This window comes from Lithobates pipiens, unplaced genomic scaffold (genome assembly GCF_037356315.1).
Source record: "Lithobates pipiens isolate NorthernLeopardFrog02 unplaced genomic scaffold, aLitPip1_a1.2 Scaffold_16, whole genome shotgun sequence".
Lineage (NCBI taxonomy): Eukaryota > Metazoa > Chordata > Amphibia > Anura > Ranidae > Lithobates > Lithobates pipiens.
Window position 1 is genome coordinate 375,492,986 of NW_027507748.1, and position 17,077 is coordinate 375,510,062.

The 17,077-nt window shown below is 47.0% G+C and overlaps 1 protein-coding gene across 1 annotated transcript in view; it reads right to left on the bottom strand.

Moving 5' to 3' along the window:
• The window catches only part of LOC143982973 (multidrug and toxin extrusion protein 1-like), a 131,702-nt gene extending 118,299 nt beyond the window's left edge, over positions 1 to 13,403 (bottom strand). Inside the window, exons 1-3 of the mRNA XM_077482157.1 lie at positions 13,098 to 13,403; positions 11,182 to 11,283; positions 10,922 to 10,990 (exon numbers count right to left, since the gene is read on the bottom strand). Of these exons, the coding sequence (XP_077338283.1) occupies positions 10,922 to 10,990; positions 11,182 to 11,283; positions 13,098 to 13,211 (285 nt within the window). The 5' untranslated portion in view covers positions 13,212 to 13,403. The remainder of the gene's footprint in view (positions 1 to 10,921; positions 10,991 to 11,181; positions 11,284 to 13,097) is intronic.
• Positions 13,404 to 17,077: the final 3,674 nt, after the last annotated feature.

Sequence of the window (17,077 nt, forward strand, 5' to 3'; positions counted from 1 at the left end):
ATGAAACGTGTTTATGCAACATATTTTACGCAACATGTATCCACGAAAACACATATCTATGCAGCACGCATACACACTTATGCCCACACGTATCCAACATATGCTTATAAAAACTGCATGCTGAGCACTGCACGCTTGTGGGCGCAGGGGCCACGAGGCGGGGCCTCTGCGAATATATGCCTATGCAGGCTTGTGTTCTATGCAAGTATGTGTACTAAGCTGCACATGTTAAACTGCACCTGGGACCATAATAGTTTTAGTCAGGATTAGCCAAGTACACAGGCATACAATGCAGCCTCTATGCTGCTTCAACAGCCTAAGGCCTCTTCCACACCTGTGCGACCCATCCTGCGACTTGGGAATGCAACGCCGCTTAAGAAGTCGCACCCCATGATTTCCAATGCGTAACCTTCACATTCGTGCGTCCTCAAGAAGCACCAAAGTTGCGGTCAAAATGCGCGACTTTCAAATTGCACAAGTGTGAAAAGGGAGCCCAAAACTAAGCTCCTGCAGACACAATGTATGCTATTCTGAAAACACAACTCCTTCAAGCGCACTGATGCCCATGTTCTTCCAAACATGTGCTTATGTCACATGTATGTATGCAACATCTATGCAAAACATGTGTTTATTCAAAAATGCGTTTATGCAACAAGTTTGCAAGCATGTATACTATGCTGCACCTGCCCAACTACACTTGGCCCCATACTAGTTTTTACTAGCTTAGCACCTATGCATGCTACGCAGCCTTTTCCTGCTTCAGCCTAAAAGTAAGCACCAGACCCCATACTATTTTTGTGCCAAATGCAGAGTATTCTGGAAACCCAACACTTTAAAGTGCACTGCTAGGGGTGTATCGACTTACAATTGTACAGGCCCCCCGAATTAAGCAGTAAGTATGCAGTATATAATCACGAGTTCTCTGGCCACACATTTCTCCCATAGTAAGTACTCACACTTCACTAGTACCCACGGGCTGCTGTAATGTCTCAAGAGGCCCTGCGGAAGCTGTCTACCACATGGCTTTCTTAACATGGCCGTCCTTCCACTTCATGCCTGTATAAAAATAGTGTCCAATTTTCACCCATCACGGTGAGCTTTGTCATAAAAGACCTTCAGGGACTGGGTTCCCCTTAATGTGGGGGCCACTTTCCTGCACCTGTATAGCACCCTGCAGGAAAGCACCTTGGTCAGAACAAACACTGCACAGGGTTCCATTACGCAGGGTTCAGCGCCGTAAGGCTGCATTACAGGCAAACCTTGAGGAATCTTCTCTCCTTCCAATGGGCTCAGGTACCATCCAATTTGGCCGATAGCTTTTTCAAATAGATCCGAATGAAGTCCATGATTGTAAATAGAACCGTCCAGACCTCCAAGTATGCTCCAAGAGCACAGGTATCATATCAGTGACCATTCCATCTTACAGGCACTGGCAAAAAAAACTTAGGTCCTTCTTGTGTAGGAGAGGTTATATAGGGGTGGACTTAGTGTTTGACTATCTGCCAGTGTCCATCAACCCATATAGTCATTATTATGGTTGCTCTGTGTCCTGTGATGTACGATAAAGGAAAAAAATGTTTCCTCAGTTTAGACCGATATGTATTCTTCTACTTATTTTTGTTTTAAAAAAAAATAAAAAATAAAAGAATCGCAATAAGCGTGTACAAAATAGGGGATAGATTTATGTCATTTTTATTATTATGATTTTTTTTTACTAGTAATGGCGGCGATCTGCAATTTTTATCAGGACTGCGACATTGCGGCGGACAGATTGCACACTTGACATTATTTTGGGAGCATTGATGGTTATACAGCAATCAGAGCTAAAAATAGCCATTGATTAATGTATAAATGTCCCTGGCAGGGAAAGGGTTAACACGAGGGGGCGATCAAGGGGTTAACCGTCTTCCCAAGGTGTGTTCTAACCATAGGGGGGTGGGACTGACTAGAAGAGGAGAGAGATTTTTGTTCGTACTCCGTATGAACACACGATCTGTCTCCTTTCCCCTGAGAGAACCGTGATTTGTGTGTTTACACACACACAGATCCCCATTCTTGCTCTGTCGTGAGCGATCGTGGGTGCCTGTTGGCCATCTCGCCCACCCAGAACACGCATCAGCTCCAGGGGCGGGCCCGCACGCCTGCTGTGGCATCTTAAAGGAACAGCGTACAGCTACGGCTATTTGCACAGCTGTGCCAACCTGCCGCAGTATAACTGCGGCGGCTGGTCGGCTAGTGGTTAAAGCTCGACTGCAACTACATTTTTTTTAGATAGGATTGAGTGGATAAACTTAAGAGTCCAATTTAAAGCCTAATTCCAGCTTTGCCATCACTTTAAATAGTTTATTTAGGTCAACTTTTTTCTTTACCAAGTTATGTGACCTTGCCAGCGCTATATAAACTGTATATAGCATCCACTACATACAATATACATTGCTGTGTTTTGGCAGCAAAACAGGAACTTCCCATCTGCTGCTGGAGCAAAATCAAGTCAGGCTAAGCACTGCTCAGTCATTTACAGAGATTATTGTATTTTTTTTATCAGTGAATGCAATTAAACTCTAATTGTTTGGGGCGTGGCCTGGATATGGCGGAGTAGAGACGTGCATCGCTTGAGCTCCCGGCCGTCTCCCACCTTTTCTGACGACGTCTGCCAGATTACCGCATTATGCCCTCCTCGAAAAAGCGGGCCACGCAAAGGAAGAGCATACCTGCCAAACCGGCTCTTCCCACGCCGCAAACAGGTGATATCGAGCGACTTTTCCATCTCTCCCAGCTCCGCTCCCCGGGCCCTGTCATGGCGGCGCCACGTGACCGCGGAAGCGGAGGCCGCGCTGCCTGCGCCTCCCCGGACCTCGACCCAGAGGACTCAACATCGGATCCCCTGCTGGGCACCCCATCGGATTTCCACCGGGAGATTACTGACACTCCGCAGGTAGCGGTACCGACGCTTCAGTTGGACGAGGAGCTCCGCTCGCTATTACACTCCCTCCCTACCAAATCGGACATCACCACGCTTATCGGAGAGGTGGAAGCTGCCCACCGAAAGGAGATAGCTCTCGTCCGGGAAGAGGTGAAAGTCCTCGCCACCAGAGTGACTGGCGGCGAGACGTCCTTGGCGGCCCTGGAAGACCGAGTGTCGGCTTTGGAGGACGTTCGGAACGCCCAGGCGGACGCATTGCTGGTGCAGCAGCTGAGGCTGGAGGAAATGGAGGACCGCAGTCGTAGAAACAATCTGCGACTGCGGGGTCTTCCGGAGGCGACGGGACCGGAGGACCTGGCGGACACGGTGGCGGCGATATTCCGGAGCATTCCTGGGGTGGATCTGCCGCCTCGCCTGGAATTCGATAGGGTTCATAGAGCCCTTGGCCCACGATCGACAGATCCTGACAGGCCACGCGATGTAGTCTGCCGACTACACCACTACCTACACAAGGAGGAAGTCCTGCGGAGGTCCTGGGAAGCCCCTGCCGTGGAGTTTGATGGGGTAGAACTGAAAATCTTGCCGGATAGATCACGTGCGACGCTGCAGAGGCGAGCCCTGTTAAAACCTCTACTGGAGCTGGCTCGTTGCAGGGGAGCGACCTACCGATGGGGCTACCCCTTATCGGTCACGTTCCGCAAGGACCAACGTTTTTTTACTCTCCGCCACCCTGGCTCCCTACCGGACTTATTTGCTTTTCTAGCGGCGGACCCCATTACCCTTCTGAATTGGCTGGCTCCTCTGCCCCGTGCTCAGGGTACAGATGCAGGTCCTGGCCGTCGGGGAGGCCTGCCGCCCAGACAACAGAGGAACCGTCGGAGACCCAGGGCACCCTCACCGGAGATCTCCAGGGAAATGTGAGGTAACTTCTCTTTGGATTTTCCTCCCTCCCCCCTCCCACCTGCCGCGGCTGATGCCGCTGACACCCTGGGCGGCCTGTTTACCCCTGTTTCCCCGGTGTCTGGCTGCGTTCGGACGGCTCTTCCCTGTTCACTGGTTGCAACCGTGATGGCTGATACGGCTCCCCCCCGCTGACCAGGACCACGCGTTGTGGCGGTGGTCCACCACCTCTGCCCAAACTGCTATGCAGCTCCCCCTCCACTGATGTACTTATTTCTGCACGCAACCTGTTCTGGGGTATTAGTTGACACTGCAGAGACCTTCCTGCCTCCAGCTCTGAATCTTAGGGTCCCCTGGGTGAACCGGACTCTGCTGTTATCTGGACTCCGGGGGGTCCTTCCCCCGTACCGCACGACATCCCACTGTCCCTGGACTGTTTTTGGTTTCCCCCGCCCCCCCCCCTGCTCTGCCCTCTGCTTCCCACTCACACCTGTCCCGTATGGCTTGCAGTGGAGATGTCTGCCCACCTGCCTGAGAGACTCGAATGAACTGTTTTCTGTGTAGCAGTTTGGAGGTCATGCGGAGCTGTCGTTCCGAAGAGGATTGAGTATTATGTGGGTGGGGGCTCTGGGCCTTGTGGGGGGTGGGTGGGGTGCTGGTGGATCTCCCCCTGGTGTGACTATGGGGACACCCTACCGGAGGTGCTTAGTGGGCAATGATACACCCTGATCTACTGGTTGTGGGGCTGGGGCTTGGTAGGGGAGGAAGTTATTTGCGAGGGCAGGGAGGACTGGGGCTGTGTCTCTTGTGTTGGGGCGAGACGGCCGGTACACGGCCCCATACCTAGGTCCAGATTGGCACAGATGGGGCCCTGTATCGCCCAGGTCAGCTACACGTTGTGGGCCCCCATGTTTTGTTTTGTTTTATCTTACTGGGTGTGGATGCGGGTGGGGGAGGTTGGGAGGGTGCCCATTTATGGGCGCTCTGCAGACGATGCACGGTTTTAGTACTTGGCTGCGTGTGTGTATAGACTGGGCCGTGTATCGTCTGGGTTCAGTATACCTTTATAGCCAATGTGGTTCCTTGCCTGTTTTTTGCCCTCATTATCTGTTCACTGGTTACATGTGGGATGTTTGCTATATTGCCATTTTTTGTTTATCTATTTTAATGTGTATAATTTTACCTGGAGTCATGCATTATGCTATGGTGATGCTACGAGGTGGGAGGCGGGTTTAGGGAACTGGTTATTGCATTCCCTACCCGGTTCACTCCCCCCCATAGGCTAGCATGTTTTGCTAGAGGGTATGTTTTGCCCTCGAAGCACTGTGTGCACATAACTAATTTAGTCTTCTCTGGAGACGTAGGGCGTTAGGCCCGGTTTCCGATAACAGTTCTCCTTCTTTGCATACTTGTCTTTTCTTTCTTTCTTTTCCGCTCCTCCCCCCCCCCTCCCCCACTTCCCCTCTGTCTTTCCCTCACCCACTTTTACCCCCCCTTCCTGCCGACCCCGGTCCCCCCCTACGCCCCCTTCTGTTCCCCTTACCTAGTTATGGCCTCACCTCGCCTCCGCCTTTTATCGCTTAACGCGAAGGGCCTCAATACACCCGAAAAACGGCGTATTCTGCTGGCGGATCTGAAAAGGCTGCACACGGATATTGCCTTTATACAAGAAACGCATTTTAAATCCCGTGCGCTACCATACCTCCGCAATAGGTACTACCCGTTCTCATACCACTCTATCAATCCGATGGCCAAGTCGAAAGGGGTCTCCATACTTCTCTCCCACAAACTTCCGTGGAGATGTCAGGATTCCCTGATAGACACTGCTGGCCGTTATGTTTTCCTGAAAGGACTCATTGGCACGGTTCAAGTGACTCTGGCAACCATATATGCACCTAATGAACTTCAGGCCACTTTTGTGGAGGGAATTATGGAGAAACTACAGGGCTTTAGAGCCGGTCAATTATTGTTGGGTGGGGACTTTAATGTACCCTTATTACCGTCTGTAGACACCTCGGCTGGTCGTACCTCCTTGCCGGTGAGTCAGCTTAAACGGGTTGCGAAGGCGCTCCATAACTCCCAACTGATTGATGTCTGGAGACTCCAGCACTCTAGCGAGCGGGACTATACATTTTACTCTTCTGTACATAGGGTCTACACCCGTATTGACTATTTCATGATCCCTCACTCCCAACTACATGCAGTAGAGCACTCCTCCATCGGGAACAGGACTTGGTCGGACCATGCACCGATCTTTTTGACTTATCGACTATCTGACACCCCGCCTTTGGCGACCAGATTTTGGCGCCTCAATGAAAGTTTGTTGCAGATCCCTGAGGTTCTGGAAGAAGTGACCACGACACTGCGTCATTATCTCCGGGAGAATGCTCTCCCGGATTGTGATCCAGGTGTGCTCTGGGAAGCCCACAAGACTGTGGTTAGAGGTGTGCTTATTAAACATGGGGCACGGATTAAACGAGAGCGCACTAGACTCCTTGACCAACTTTTAGAGAAACTACATAAAGCAGAGGCCCGGCATAAACATGCCCCTACGCACTCCTCTGATACCGATGTACAATTTTTACGGAAACAAATTACAGACATTCTGTACTACAGGGCTAAAGCGGCCATGCAATCCTGTCGTAAAATGACCTACGAGGCGGGTGACAAATGTGGGAAGCTGCTGGCACGGATGATAAGAGATCGTAAACTCCTGAGATATATTCCCCACGTTGTTGCGCCAGGGGGGCGGAGGGTTACTTTGCCTCAGGATATCACTCAGGAATTCCGCGGTTTTTATTCTGATCTCTATAATCTCCAGGCTGACCCACAATCGCAATCAGACATGGTAGATTATATTGTAGCGTCCCATATGCCCTCTATTTCGCCAGAAGCCAGAGCAGAGTTGGAGTCCCCAATAACTTTGGTGGAGATTCATAGAGTCCTGAAGTCCATGAAGCCTGGGAAGGCCCCGGGCCCAGACGGCTATACCCTGCAGTACTATAGGAAATTATTAGATCTGCTGGGTCCGCCCATGCTCACGCTATTCAATGCAATAGGCTCGGGCGGGTGCTTTCCTAGAGACTTCCTGAGTGCCCATATCTCGGTGATACCCAAGGAAGGGAAGGATCCTGCGTCCTGTGGTAGTTACAGGCCGATATCTCTTCTGAACATAGATTTAAAAATGTATACTAAGATCCTGGCCACTAGGATAGCTGCCCATCTTCAACACTTAATCCACCTAAATCAGGTTGGCTTTATCCCCTCTAGAGAAGCCCGTGATAGTACCACGAAAGTCTTAAACCTGCTCCATTTGGCGACAACCGCGAGAACCCCATGTGTTCTGCTGAACATGGACGCCGAAAAGGCTTTTGACCGTGTGAACTGGTCATTTATGTTCGCAGTGCTCCGACATGTGGGGCTGGGGGAACGAATGCTCAGCAGGATAGCTGGAGTGTACTCTACACCCACGGGCCAAGTTAAAATTAATGGGACTCTCTCGACCCCTTTTACGATAACCAATGGGACGCGACAGGGCTGCCCCTTATCCCCTCTTCTGTTTGCGTTATCCCTGGAACCCTTTCTAGCCATGATCAGACTTAACCCTGATATACAAGGGGTGCGAGTTGGACGGTCACAGCATAAGATTTCAGCTTATGCTGATGACATGCTTTTTACGCTGACTAACCCAGGGATATCGCTACCAAACTTGCTGCGGGAATTTGAGAGGTATGGGAGGTTTTCCAACATGAAAATAAATTTCACCAAATCGGAAGCTATGGGTCTCATGTTATCACCCCGATTACTGCCTGCTCTGCAATCCACTTTCCAATTTAAATGGACGTCCACCACCCTGACATATCTCGGGACTAACATCCCCTCGGACCTAGCGGACCTCTATGAACAAAATTTCCCCCCTCTCCTTACTAGGGTGAGGCTGCTTTTGGACTCATGGCGAAACGGGATCCATTCCTGGTTCGGTAGGTGCAATCTGCTGAAAATGTGCATTTTGCCCAAATTTTTGTACCTCTTTCAGGCACTACCGATTAAAATTCCGCCCACGTACTTTAAGCAGGTACAGGCCTTGTTTACCCGTTTCGTCTGGGCACAGAAGCGGCCTCGGATACCTCGATCCCAACTCTCCCTGCCGAAACCTTATGGGGGGTTGGCACTCCCTGACGTTAAACAGTACTACTCTGCTGTACACTTGGGTAGGATTTTGGACTGGGGTCGTAATCTCGATACTAAACTATGGGCACAAATTGAACAACAACAGTGCCCCTTCCCATTGAGGACGGCTCTCTGGTGCCACGAGGCACTACCACGAGCGGTGAAATCCCACCCCCTCATAGGCACCACGATTTCTCAAGGCGCAAAGGCGGCGCTGCAACAGTCTCTGACGACCACGGCATCCCCGTTGACTCCGATCCTAGGTAACCCCTGCTTTACACCAGGTCTATCACAGGCACAATTTCGACCACTACGGGACTCCAATCTCTCTATGGCCTCTCAGTTTGTCGTGCGGGATAACTGGACTTCCATCCCGGATCTTATGGACCCTTTAGGTCCGTATTGTCTGGATTTTTGGAACGCCAATCGCCTACATCACTTTCTCCATTCTCTCCCGAACCCCCTAGACTATACCAGACCACTTACTACTTTTGAAGAATACTGCTCTGACACTGAACCGCTCTCCCGAACCCTTTCTAAAATGTACGTTCTACTCAACACACCTGCACAACCACCACACATCGCGGGTCTTACTAAATGGGAAACGGACCTGGGCCGCACCTTTACGCAGCAACAAATTAACAACATACTGCGGTTCGCTCTGCGGTCCTCGATTTGTACCAAAATACAAGAGACGAACTATAAAATTCTTGTCCGGTGGTACCTGACACCTAGTCGCCTTCACGTTATCTACCCTGACGCATCTGAGTGCTGCTGGCGCTGTTGCGAAGGACGGGGCACAATTTTCCATGTTTTTTGGTCCTGCCCTAAGCTTTCGGAGTTCTGGGCCGCGGTCCGGACCATATCTCAGAAATTTACCGAATGGCGAATCCCTAATGACCCAGCCTTTTTCTTACTGCATGTTTCAGACATACCCCCTAGGACATACGCACGATCGATACTACGTCACTTAACGAATGCGGCCAAGTCCTGTATCCCCTTGCTTTGGAAGCAGCAGACGCCGCCTTCAGCGGCGATGTGGGCTAGGAAGGTGGAGGATATAAATAAAATGGAGGACCTGGTGCTTACAGCCCAGGATCGGCAGGAGACATATCGAAAGACTTGGTCTCTCTGGAACATGTTTGTATACTCAGATGAGGGCAAAGCTCTGTTTGGCCGTTGATTTATTTACTACTGGGGCCTGACGGGCCGCATAGGTGAAGCCGATCCCGCCCTGCCCCTCCCTTCCCCCCCCCTTACCCATCACCTCTTCCCCTTGACTCTTCCTTTTCCCCTCCCCCCCCCGCCCCTCTCTTCCTTTTTTCTCTTCTCTCTGTTACTCTTCCATTTTCATCTCAGTCTTTATTCTTTCTTTTGGCCGTGACTCCGAACATACTCCCGATGACCTTATGCCGAAGCGCTAGGTTAGGCTTCGGCATGATTGCTTTCTATAGAGAGGCGGGGGCATCTTTGCCGGTCCTGGCCAGGAGGGTTTGGCCCCCAAGGCCAGTGGGTAGGACATGTTTTGCTGATAATCCATATGTTCCCATGCCAATACCTGTACAGCATGTTTGTGAGGCTGCGACCTCTTCTGTCTTTCTTGTTTTACTTATTATTGTTTGTTTTGGGGCTCTCCCAATGTGTGTTTTCGATGTTCAAAACAATAAAAATAATATTTGCAAAAAAAAAAAACTCTAATTGTTTGAGGTGGAGATCGTGGCGTCATCTGCCCACCTCTCCACCTCTGCCAATCAGAGGAAGTCTTGCTTCATTGATACATTACAAGGTTTCCTGTAAATGACAGCAAGGGTGCTCAGCTTGACTCAATACTTTCTCCAGGGAATGGAATGCACTGTTGCAGGAACACACCACTGTATACGGTATATAGCTGATGCTACATACTGTTTATACAGCACTGTCAAGGAGTGCAACACTTACTAAAGGAAGTGGAAGTTGTTTGGGCCAGCTTGGCTCAAATTAACTTTTTAAATAACAAACTGGAGCTTGGCTTTACATTGTTGGTGTCTGTGTCTTTATTGAAGAGATTTCTTTTCACTTCCTGTCCAAGTAACAGCAACAAAATAAATAAGATAGTGCTGGTGTCACCAAGAAGGAAAAAACAAAGAGCAATAAAAACCTGACAAAAGCTCTAAACTTTCTCCACCCTATTATATAAATGTGCTTTTGTTGCTAGCTGTCCCTATCAGATATCCCATAAATTCCTGTCCTTATGATACCCTGCAATTCTGACAAAAAGTGAGGGTAAATTATTACATTAGAGATACAGAGGGAATTAAAACATGGAAACGTTTCTAACCCTTTCCTTTAAAAAAATAAATAAAATAAGTTGCATTTTGAGAGTAGCACAGATTCAATTCACTGCAATTTATAGAGCAGACATCCAGCATAATATATATGGCCTACATAGCCAGCATGTCAGTTTGTATTGAATCAGTTATAGAGAAAAAAAAACTCATGTTTGACATGTTGACATGGAGTGACTGTACTAAGATCAGCAAATATTATAAATTATTAGTATGTTTTGTTTGCCACCATTTCATTTAAAGGGAACTTTTGTTTCTATGTTAATAAATATAAAAGAAAATGGCATACTTGCAAACAATGCAGTGAGTTCTTGGCTACCCCACTGCCTGTGCTTTGTTGAAGATCTAGGCTTACTAAAGAAGGTTCTGCATTGCATTCTTCCTGGAGTGTCATATGCAGGCAGTCCCTGCACTGTTCTGTGATTTCCTCTGCTGTCACTGCAGGTAATGACATAGGGGCAGGTGGTGCCGGTAATGGGACAGGCAACTATTACTATTATTTTTTGCAGGTAAGCCTTATTTTTTCTCCATTTTAAAATAGAGACAAAATTGCTTTAAATTGTTAGTCACTCATCTTCATAAGTTACACTATATTTCCATTTACCTGGGAAAGGAGTGTATCGCAGGCTGCATTTAAACCAAGTCCCACCGCAACTCCAAAAACCGAGGTATACTAATAGGGATGAGAAAAAGATTTGTAGAACAGGGATTCGTTTCCATAAGACAATGTCATATATCCTTACTTAAAGAATTTTCATATACTGTATAAAATAATATGAAAAAAGCTAAAACACAGATTAAAAGCCAATTTTGTTGCCAATCTTCTTACTAAAGAGAAAGGCATACATAGTAGGTTAAACTTACCGCTACTGCTAGCATGATGGCATCCAGCTGGAATTTTCCAATATGGCCAACAAACATGGCAGTTACCATGATTGGTACAAAATCCAAAAAATTCATCATGGCCTTTAAAATAAATAGCAGCATTGTGATTAAAATAAATTACATATAGCAGCTTCTAATGGAAACTTACTGTATATTCTTAAGTTTTCAGGTTTGTACTATGCACTAAACACGTAGGCGTTTATATATATATGTCTGTATACTGTAGCTCATACAAGTTATTCATATCTTTCAGTTGTACCTTTTTTCCGACTCCCATATAAGTGTCAAGCCATCAATTGGCATTTTTTTTTTGTTATTAAATGGACTTCTTACTTTTCCATGAGATAAGAACAGTGACAGAGCGGTCTGCGGACACTCTGCCAACTGCCTGCCCCATGTTGTCTGATATTTAAAGTATTTCTAAAGAAAAAACATTTCTTTAATATTGTTTTTTTTTTCTTTGTTTTTTTTACAAAACAGTTGCACATGTAATATATGTAATATATAATCAAATATAGTACAGTTTTCACTCAATTTGAATGAACAATGAAACTAAAGATAAACAGTTGTTTCCGAATGGAGAATTTGTGTTGTCACTACACAACCAATGAACAAACTGTGATATTTCAAGGGATCAAGTAAACAAATTCATTATTACAGTGAGAGATAGGGAAGGGGGTTAAGATTCTGTGAGTGACTTCTATATTACAAATCAAGAAACCACTCAAAGCCTGGGAGGAAAAAAACACTAAGCCACTAAAACACTAGGAGATTCCGACAACCAAATACGTCGGATTTTGTCTGTCGGAATTTGTCTAACGGATTTTGTCCGAAACTGTTGCATAAACACGGTCGGACAAAGTTGTTTGGAAAATCCGACGTGATGACATTATTTTGTTACGACGGGACTACGTTCAGGCTAGTAGCCAATAGCTTTGGTGTAGGAATTTGATCTGAGCATGCGTGGCACTTTGTCCGATCGGAGTTCTCTACACATGATGGGAGTATGTCCGATCGGAGCATTTTGTTGGAAAATTTTACCAACAAGTTGGAAAACTTGGTCTGTCGGATACTCCGAGGGAAACAGTCCGAGACGACACGCAGTCGGAATATCCGACAAAACGGTCCGATCGGACACATTCCGTCGGAATCTCCAACCGTGTGTACAAGGGCTTAGTCCAGGGTGACATATTGCTAAGTATTTATGAATCACATGTGAAATCTTGACCTTGATTTGTTCATGCAGCATTACCTGAATGATTCTAGATCTAGTCATGGCAATAAGGAGAGTTGTGCTCTTCCATGCTTTGCCTATCGTTTTTTCACTGTCTAGCCACAGGTTGGGGGCAAAACAGCAGCTAGGACTTTTTTAACTAGGATATTTGCTTATCTGCAGTAGGAAAAAATCAGGTCACGAGGCTGGCATTGCTTACTGGCAGGGCTGTGTGACTCTCAGACCTATGTATTTTTATTGAGCTTGAAAGAGAATGGTGTAAAAAATATGAGCAGTTCCGATACTACAGTGAAAAAAAAAAAAGGCCATCATGCATTCATACTGTATTCAGAGGAGTTTTACATTGCATGGTTATATACTTCAAAAAGAAAGAAGAAAATTGACCATAAGAGGTAAGGCCAATAAGTTGTTGCAAGAAAGTTTAGCATTATCTTTTTTTTTTTTTTTTTTTTTAACAAGCATAGGACACAAAGAACTAAAAAGGAAAAAAATAAGGTGTATGTATCTTATATTCATCTGATATTACCAAATGTGGTCAAAGTGATGGGTAGGACAACTTAACAGTCAAAGGAAATATAATAGTAAGGTTATTAGAAAAAAACAAAATCGCTATGATAAAATATCAGTATCTAAAGAAGTCAATCATATGGGGTTGACTTACCAAAGGCCCTGCAAATGATAACAGCATCTTGAGCTCAAAGCCATTTTCATGAAAATAATGCTTTACCCTCTGTGAGATGGTACTACAACAACCAAAGCACCAGCGTTTGAACATGTTGGCCAGAGATGGTATTTACTTCACCGCTTCATCCCTTGGATTATACAGCCTTCTCAGTCCTAAAATCCAGAATGATGGAAATAAGCAGTACAGTTCCCAGAATGATATCACCTCCTGCACAGCATTGTTGGCGAGGCACGTCAGCACACTGTGCAAGTGACACAGCAGCAAAGAGGAAGAGACTGTAAATTTTTCTGAAACAAGCCTGGTTTATTTGCAGTTGCACTCCCACTGCATTGTTCAACAAGAACACAAGTTTTCCGTTTGGACACTGGCCAAGTACAAAAAACTTGATTTTCTGGCTCACTTATTTATAATAATAAAGCGACAAAAGTATATATGTTTTCATACTGAAGAGATTACCACATGAAATCAGATTTGTAACACCCTGTTTTATGTCAGGGTCTTCGCTAAAAAATGTTCAGCGTTTACAACCCTGCAGAGATATACAGACATTCGAGCTAGTTAAAAGCCCAACCAAGCTCTTGCTATGTATTACTGTAACTTAATCAGGCTGCATGTACAGTAATATAAATAGGAGATTTTTACATTTTTTTAAATTGCTGAATGCTGCAGTTTAAATTCTGGCAGCGTGTAGGAAAGTTGGACCATTGCTCTCATCTCAAACACAAGCAGTGGGCCAGCTTTACAGCGGTCTGATACACAGGGGGCTCAGACCTCTTGTGTCAAAGAGCTGTGGTTGAACTCTCCTGCATGCTAATAGCACAGGATGTCCCTTGCATAGAGGAAACACGTAGGGAGGGGCTAACGGCCTATGACATCATCACACACAAATAAGTATCTTCCAATATTTGGGGAAAATCTACCTGATCCCCAGCCTCCTGCACCTCAAGAAAAGGGTCCCGAGGACTAGATGGGAATCTGCTATGTTTAGTCCCACTATGGAGAGACATCATAGCATTAATCTTCTTTTCAATTTAGAAACGGTAGAAGAAAAAACCCGTTTGTATGATATATACAGGGACTGAAGTGTTCTATGCAACAACAATTTCCCCTGATGGCTCAATATGACTAGCCGTATCCCTCTCAGAGGAGGATGACATTCTTTTGGAAATGGATTTAATTTACAGTGCAAAACTAATGACCCTTTAGAGAAGTTCCTGGTCCCATTACCATTCATAGCCTGAAGCATAAAGCAGAGGCACTATGCAAAAAATGTATATTGCTAGGCTATAGTTCAGCGCCATTAGCTGCTATTAACCCTAGCTTCAGTAAAGTATAATGTGCCAAGGAATAAACCTATGTTCACTAACCTGACCAAGCCATCTATCTGCCCCAGCCCTCCACAGCCAGCAGCAGCTTTCACATACATAGCGCTAAAACCAGCTGCATGTGTGGCCGGCGTCTGACGCAGTTAGCCATGCCCCCGTGAATTACACCCCCCTCCTTTCCTTTCAAAGGGAACGGCGTCCTGTGGACATGCAGGCATGGCGGGGGGGGATTTAAATCCTCCGCTGATGCGGACTGTACCTTTTTTTTTTTTTTAAAGGCAACTGCTTTGCATCCTGTCCCCTGAAGGGGAAAAAAACTAATGTTTGGGGCACAGGAGGAGACCAGACTCCCCCTTCTTACCGGAGGATCTGTTGCGGCTGGAGGAGAGGAGAGTGAAGGCTTCCTTGATGTTTCCAGCGTCAGGAAGGTGAGTGCTCAATAAATACAGCCCTCAGTGGTGACACCATTATACATAGAAGGAGAACTTAGTGAGAACATCTCCCTTACCTTATCCTCACAGCAGGGTTTTATCAGCGATAAAGGCCCAATCTTCACCCTTCACGGTGGGCTCTGAGACCTTTTAGGAAACCTTCAGGAATCAGGGAACCTCGGGATAGCCACAATCCTGGACCTGCGACAGCACCCTGCCAGTAAAAAAACTTTATGGCCTCACTACCAAAAAGTACTGGATCCCAGGACCCAGCTCTCTAAAGATAAGCATTCGCAAGCAAAACCTTGTTTCTTCAGATACAAGGCCCGGGTACCCTTCATTTAGCCCATGAAAAGACATCATAACGGATCCGGTCAACATGGCTAGCCCCAGCAAGGATTACTTCCAGTGGAGCTCAGCACAGCACATCTTTACTCGTGACCAACACCTTAGACACTGGCGAAAAAACTGAGGACTCCTAGTAGTTGGAGGAGTTATATAGGGGAGTACACACCTTAGGGGCGTGCCAGTCTCCATCACCTGTCGGTCCGATATAACCCACATAGTAACTACTATGGCTCTGTGTACCCTGATGTAAGAAAATACATTTTAATTGCAATACAGTGCAGCCATAGTGCAGTTGCTACTACTTTCCTGGTGGTTTACACAGTACACAATACAGTGCAGTTTTGCAAAACAAAATATACATCATGTCCGAAATGCCACCAAGGAGAGGCAGATGCTCACAAGCCAATAAAAGAGGGCAAGCAGGCTCTGTGTCTACAGCCAACAGTACTTGGCATGAACATGGTGCATCCTCTGTAGGTGGCTTTGGGGCACGCTTGTCCTATTTCTCTGCTGCTGGCCATGTTATTGAGCCACAATATTCAGAAGAGTTGGTGGAGTTGATAACAAAGCTGTCCTCATCCTCTGTCCCCCAGGCTCAGGAGTAGTTTGTGTTCCTATGCAGCTGCCAAAGTAGCCTATTCCACCGGCTCCTTGTCCACAGTCACTCCTTCCATGGCCCCACCATCATGCACGGAGGAGTCCCCTGAACTATTCGACCACAGTGTCGGGTACATGCTGCTGGAGGATGTGCAGCGATTTGAAGACTCCGATTTTGGTTCCCAGGTTGAGGAAGGAAGTAAAGCGAGCCTAGAGAGAGGAGGTGCCCAAGAAGTCTTGCCCATACAGTAACACTAAGTATATTTTAACGTAACCATATCTAAGATGGCCGAATCTATACTTCCGGTTTCCATTTTTCTGTTTACTTTCCTAAATGACCATGACCAAGATGGCCGTGCGGGTACTTCCGGTTATGGTGTATTTAAGGAAGGGGTTTACGACCAATCACGATCCCCTGAAGAAGTCACGTGATTGACGTAACGCGTAGGGAGTGGTCATGACACGATACCGGAAGTGAAGTAAGACTGGGGGAAGACACCAGTACACCATTTTTCTTTATGCGCTGTCTCATTCTTTTAAAGCAGAGGTCCACCCTAAAGTGGACCTTCCGCTCTTTGGAATCCTCCCCCCTCCGGCGCCACAATTGGCACCTTTCAGGGGGGAGGGGGTGCAGGTACCTGTACAGTACAGGTATCAGCACCCACTTCCGGGATAGCTCTCTGCGGAAAGGGGCGTAGATTACGCCCCTTTCCGAAAGTCTCCCGCTGCCTGCTGGGAAACACACAGATCCCCAGAGGCAGCAGGTCCATCCTTATTGCGCAGCACGACTCGCGTATGCGCAGTAGGGAACCGGGAAATGAAGCCGAAAGGCTCCACTTCCTGATTCCCATACCCAAGATGGCGGCGGCAGCACCCGAGAGACGATCGGGAGATCGGCTTCGGGTGCCGACATTGCGGGCGCGCTGGACAGGTAAGTGTCACTATTTTAAAAGTCAGCAGCTGCAGTATTTGTAGCTGCTGGCTTTAAAAAAAAAAAAAAAACGCGGACTCCCGCTTTAAATGCGAGAGTCTGATTTTATCTGTAATTGATTGAACTTCGTTTTTAAATAAATACTACACTATCAGAGCCCCTCTTCTCTCCCTATGTTTCTCCTTTGAGCGGCACCTATCAGCAGAAATCGCCACCGCAGACATTATCTACCAATACAGGGATGATTGGCCCTCTGGTGGCCTAGCATGGATATACATGTCATTCCAGTCAGCTATTACTGAAGATCCTCTGGTGGCTAAGAAC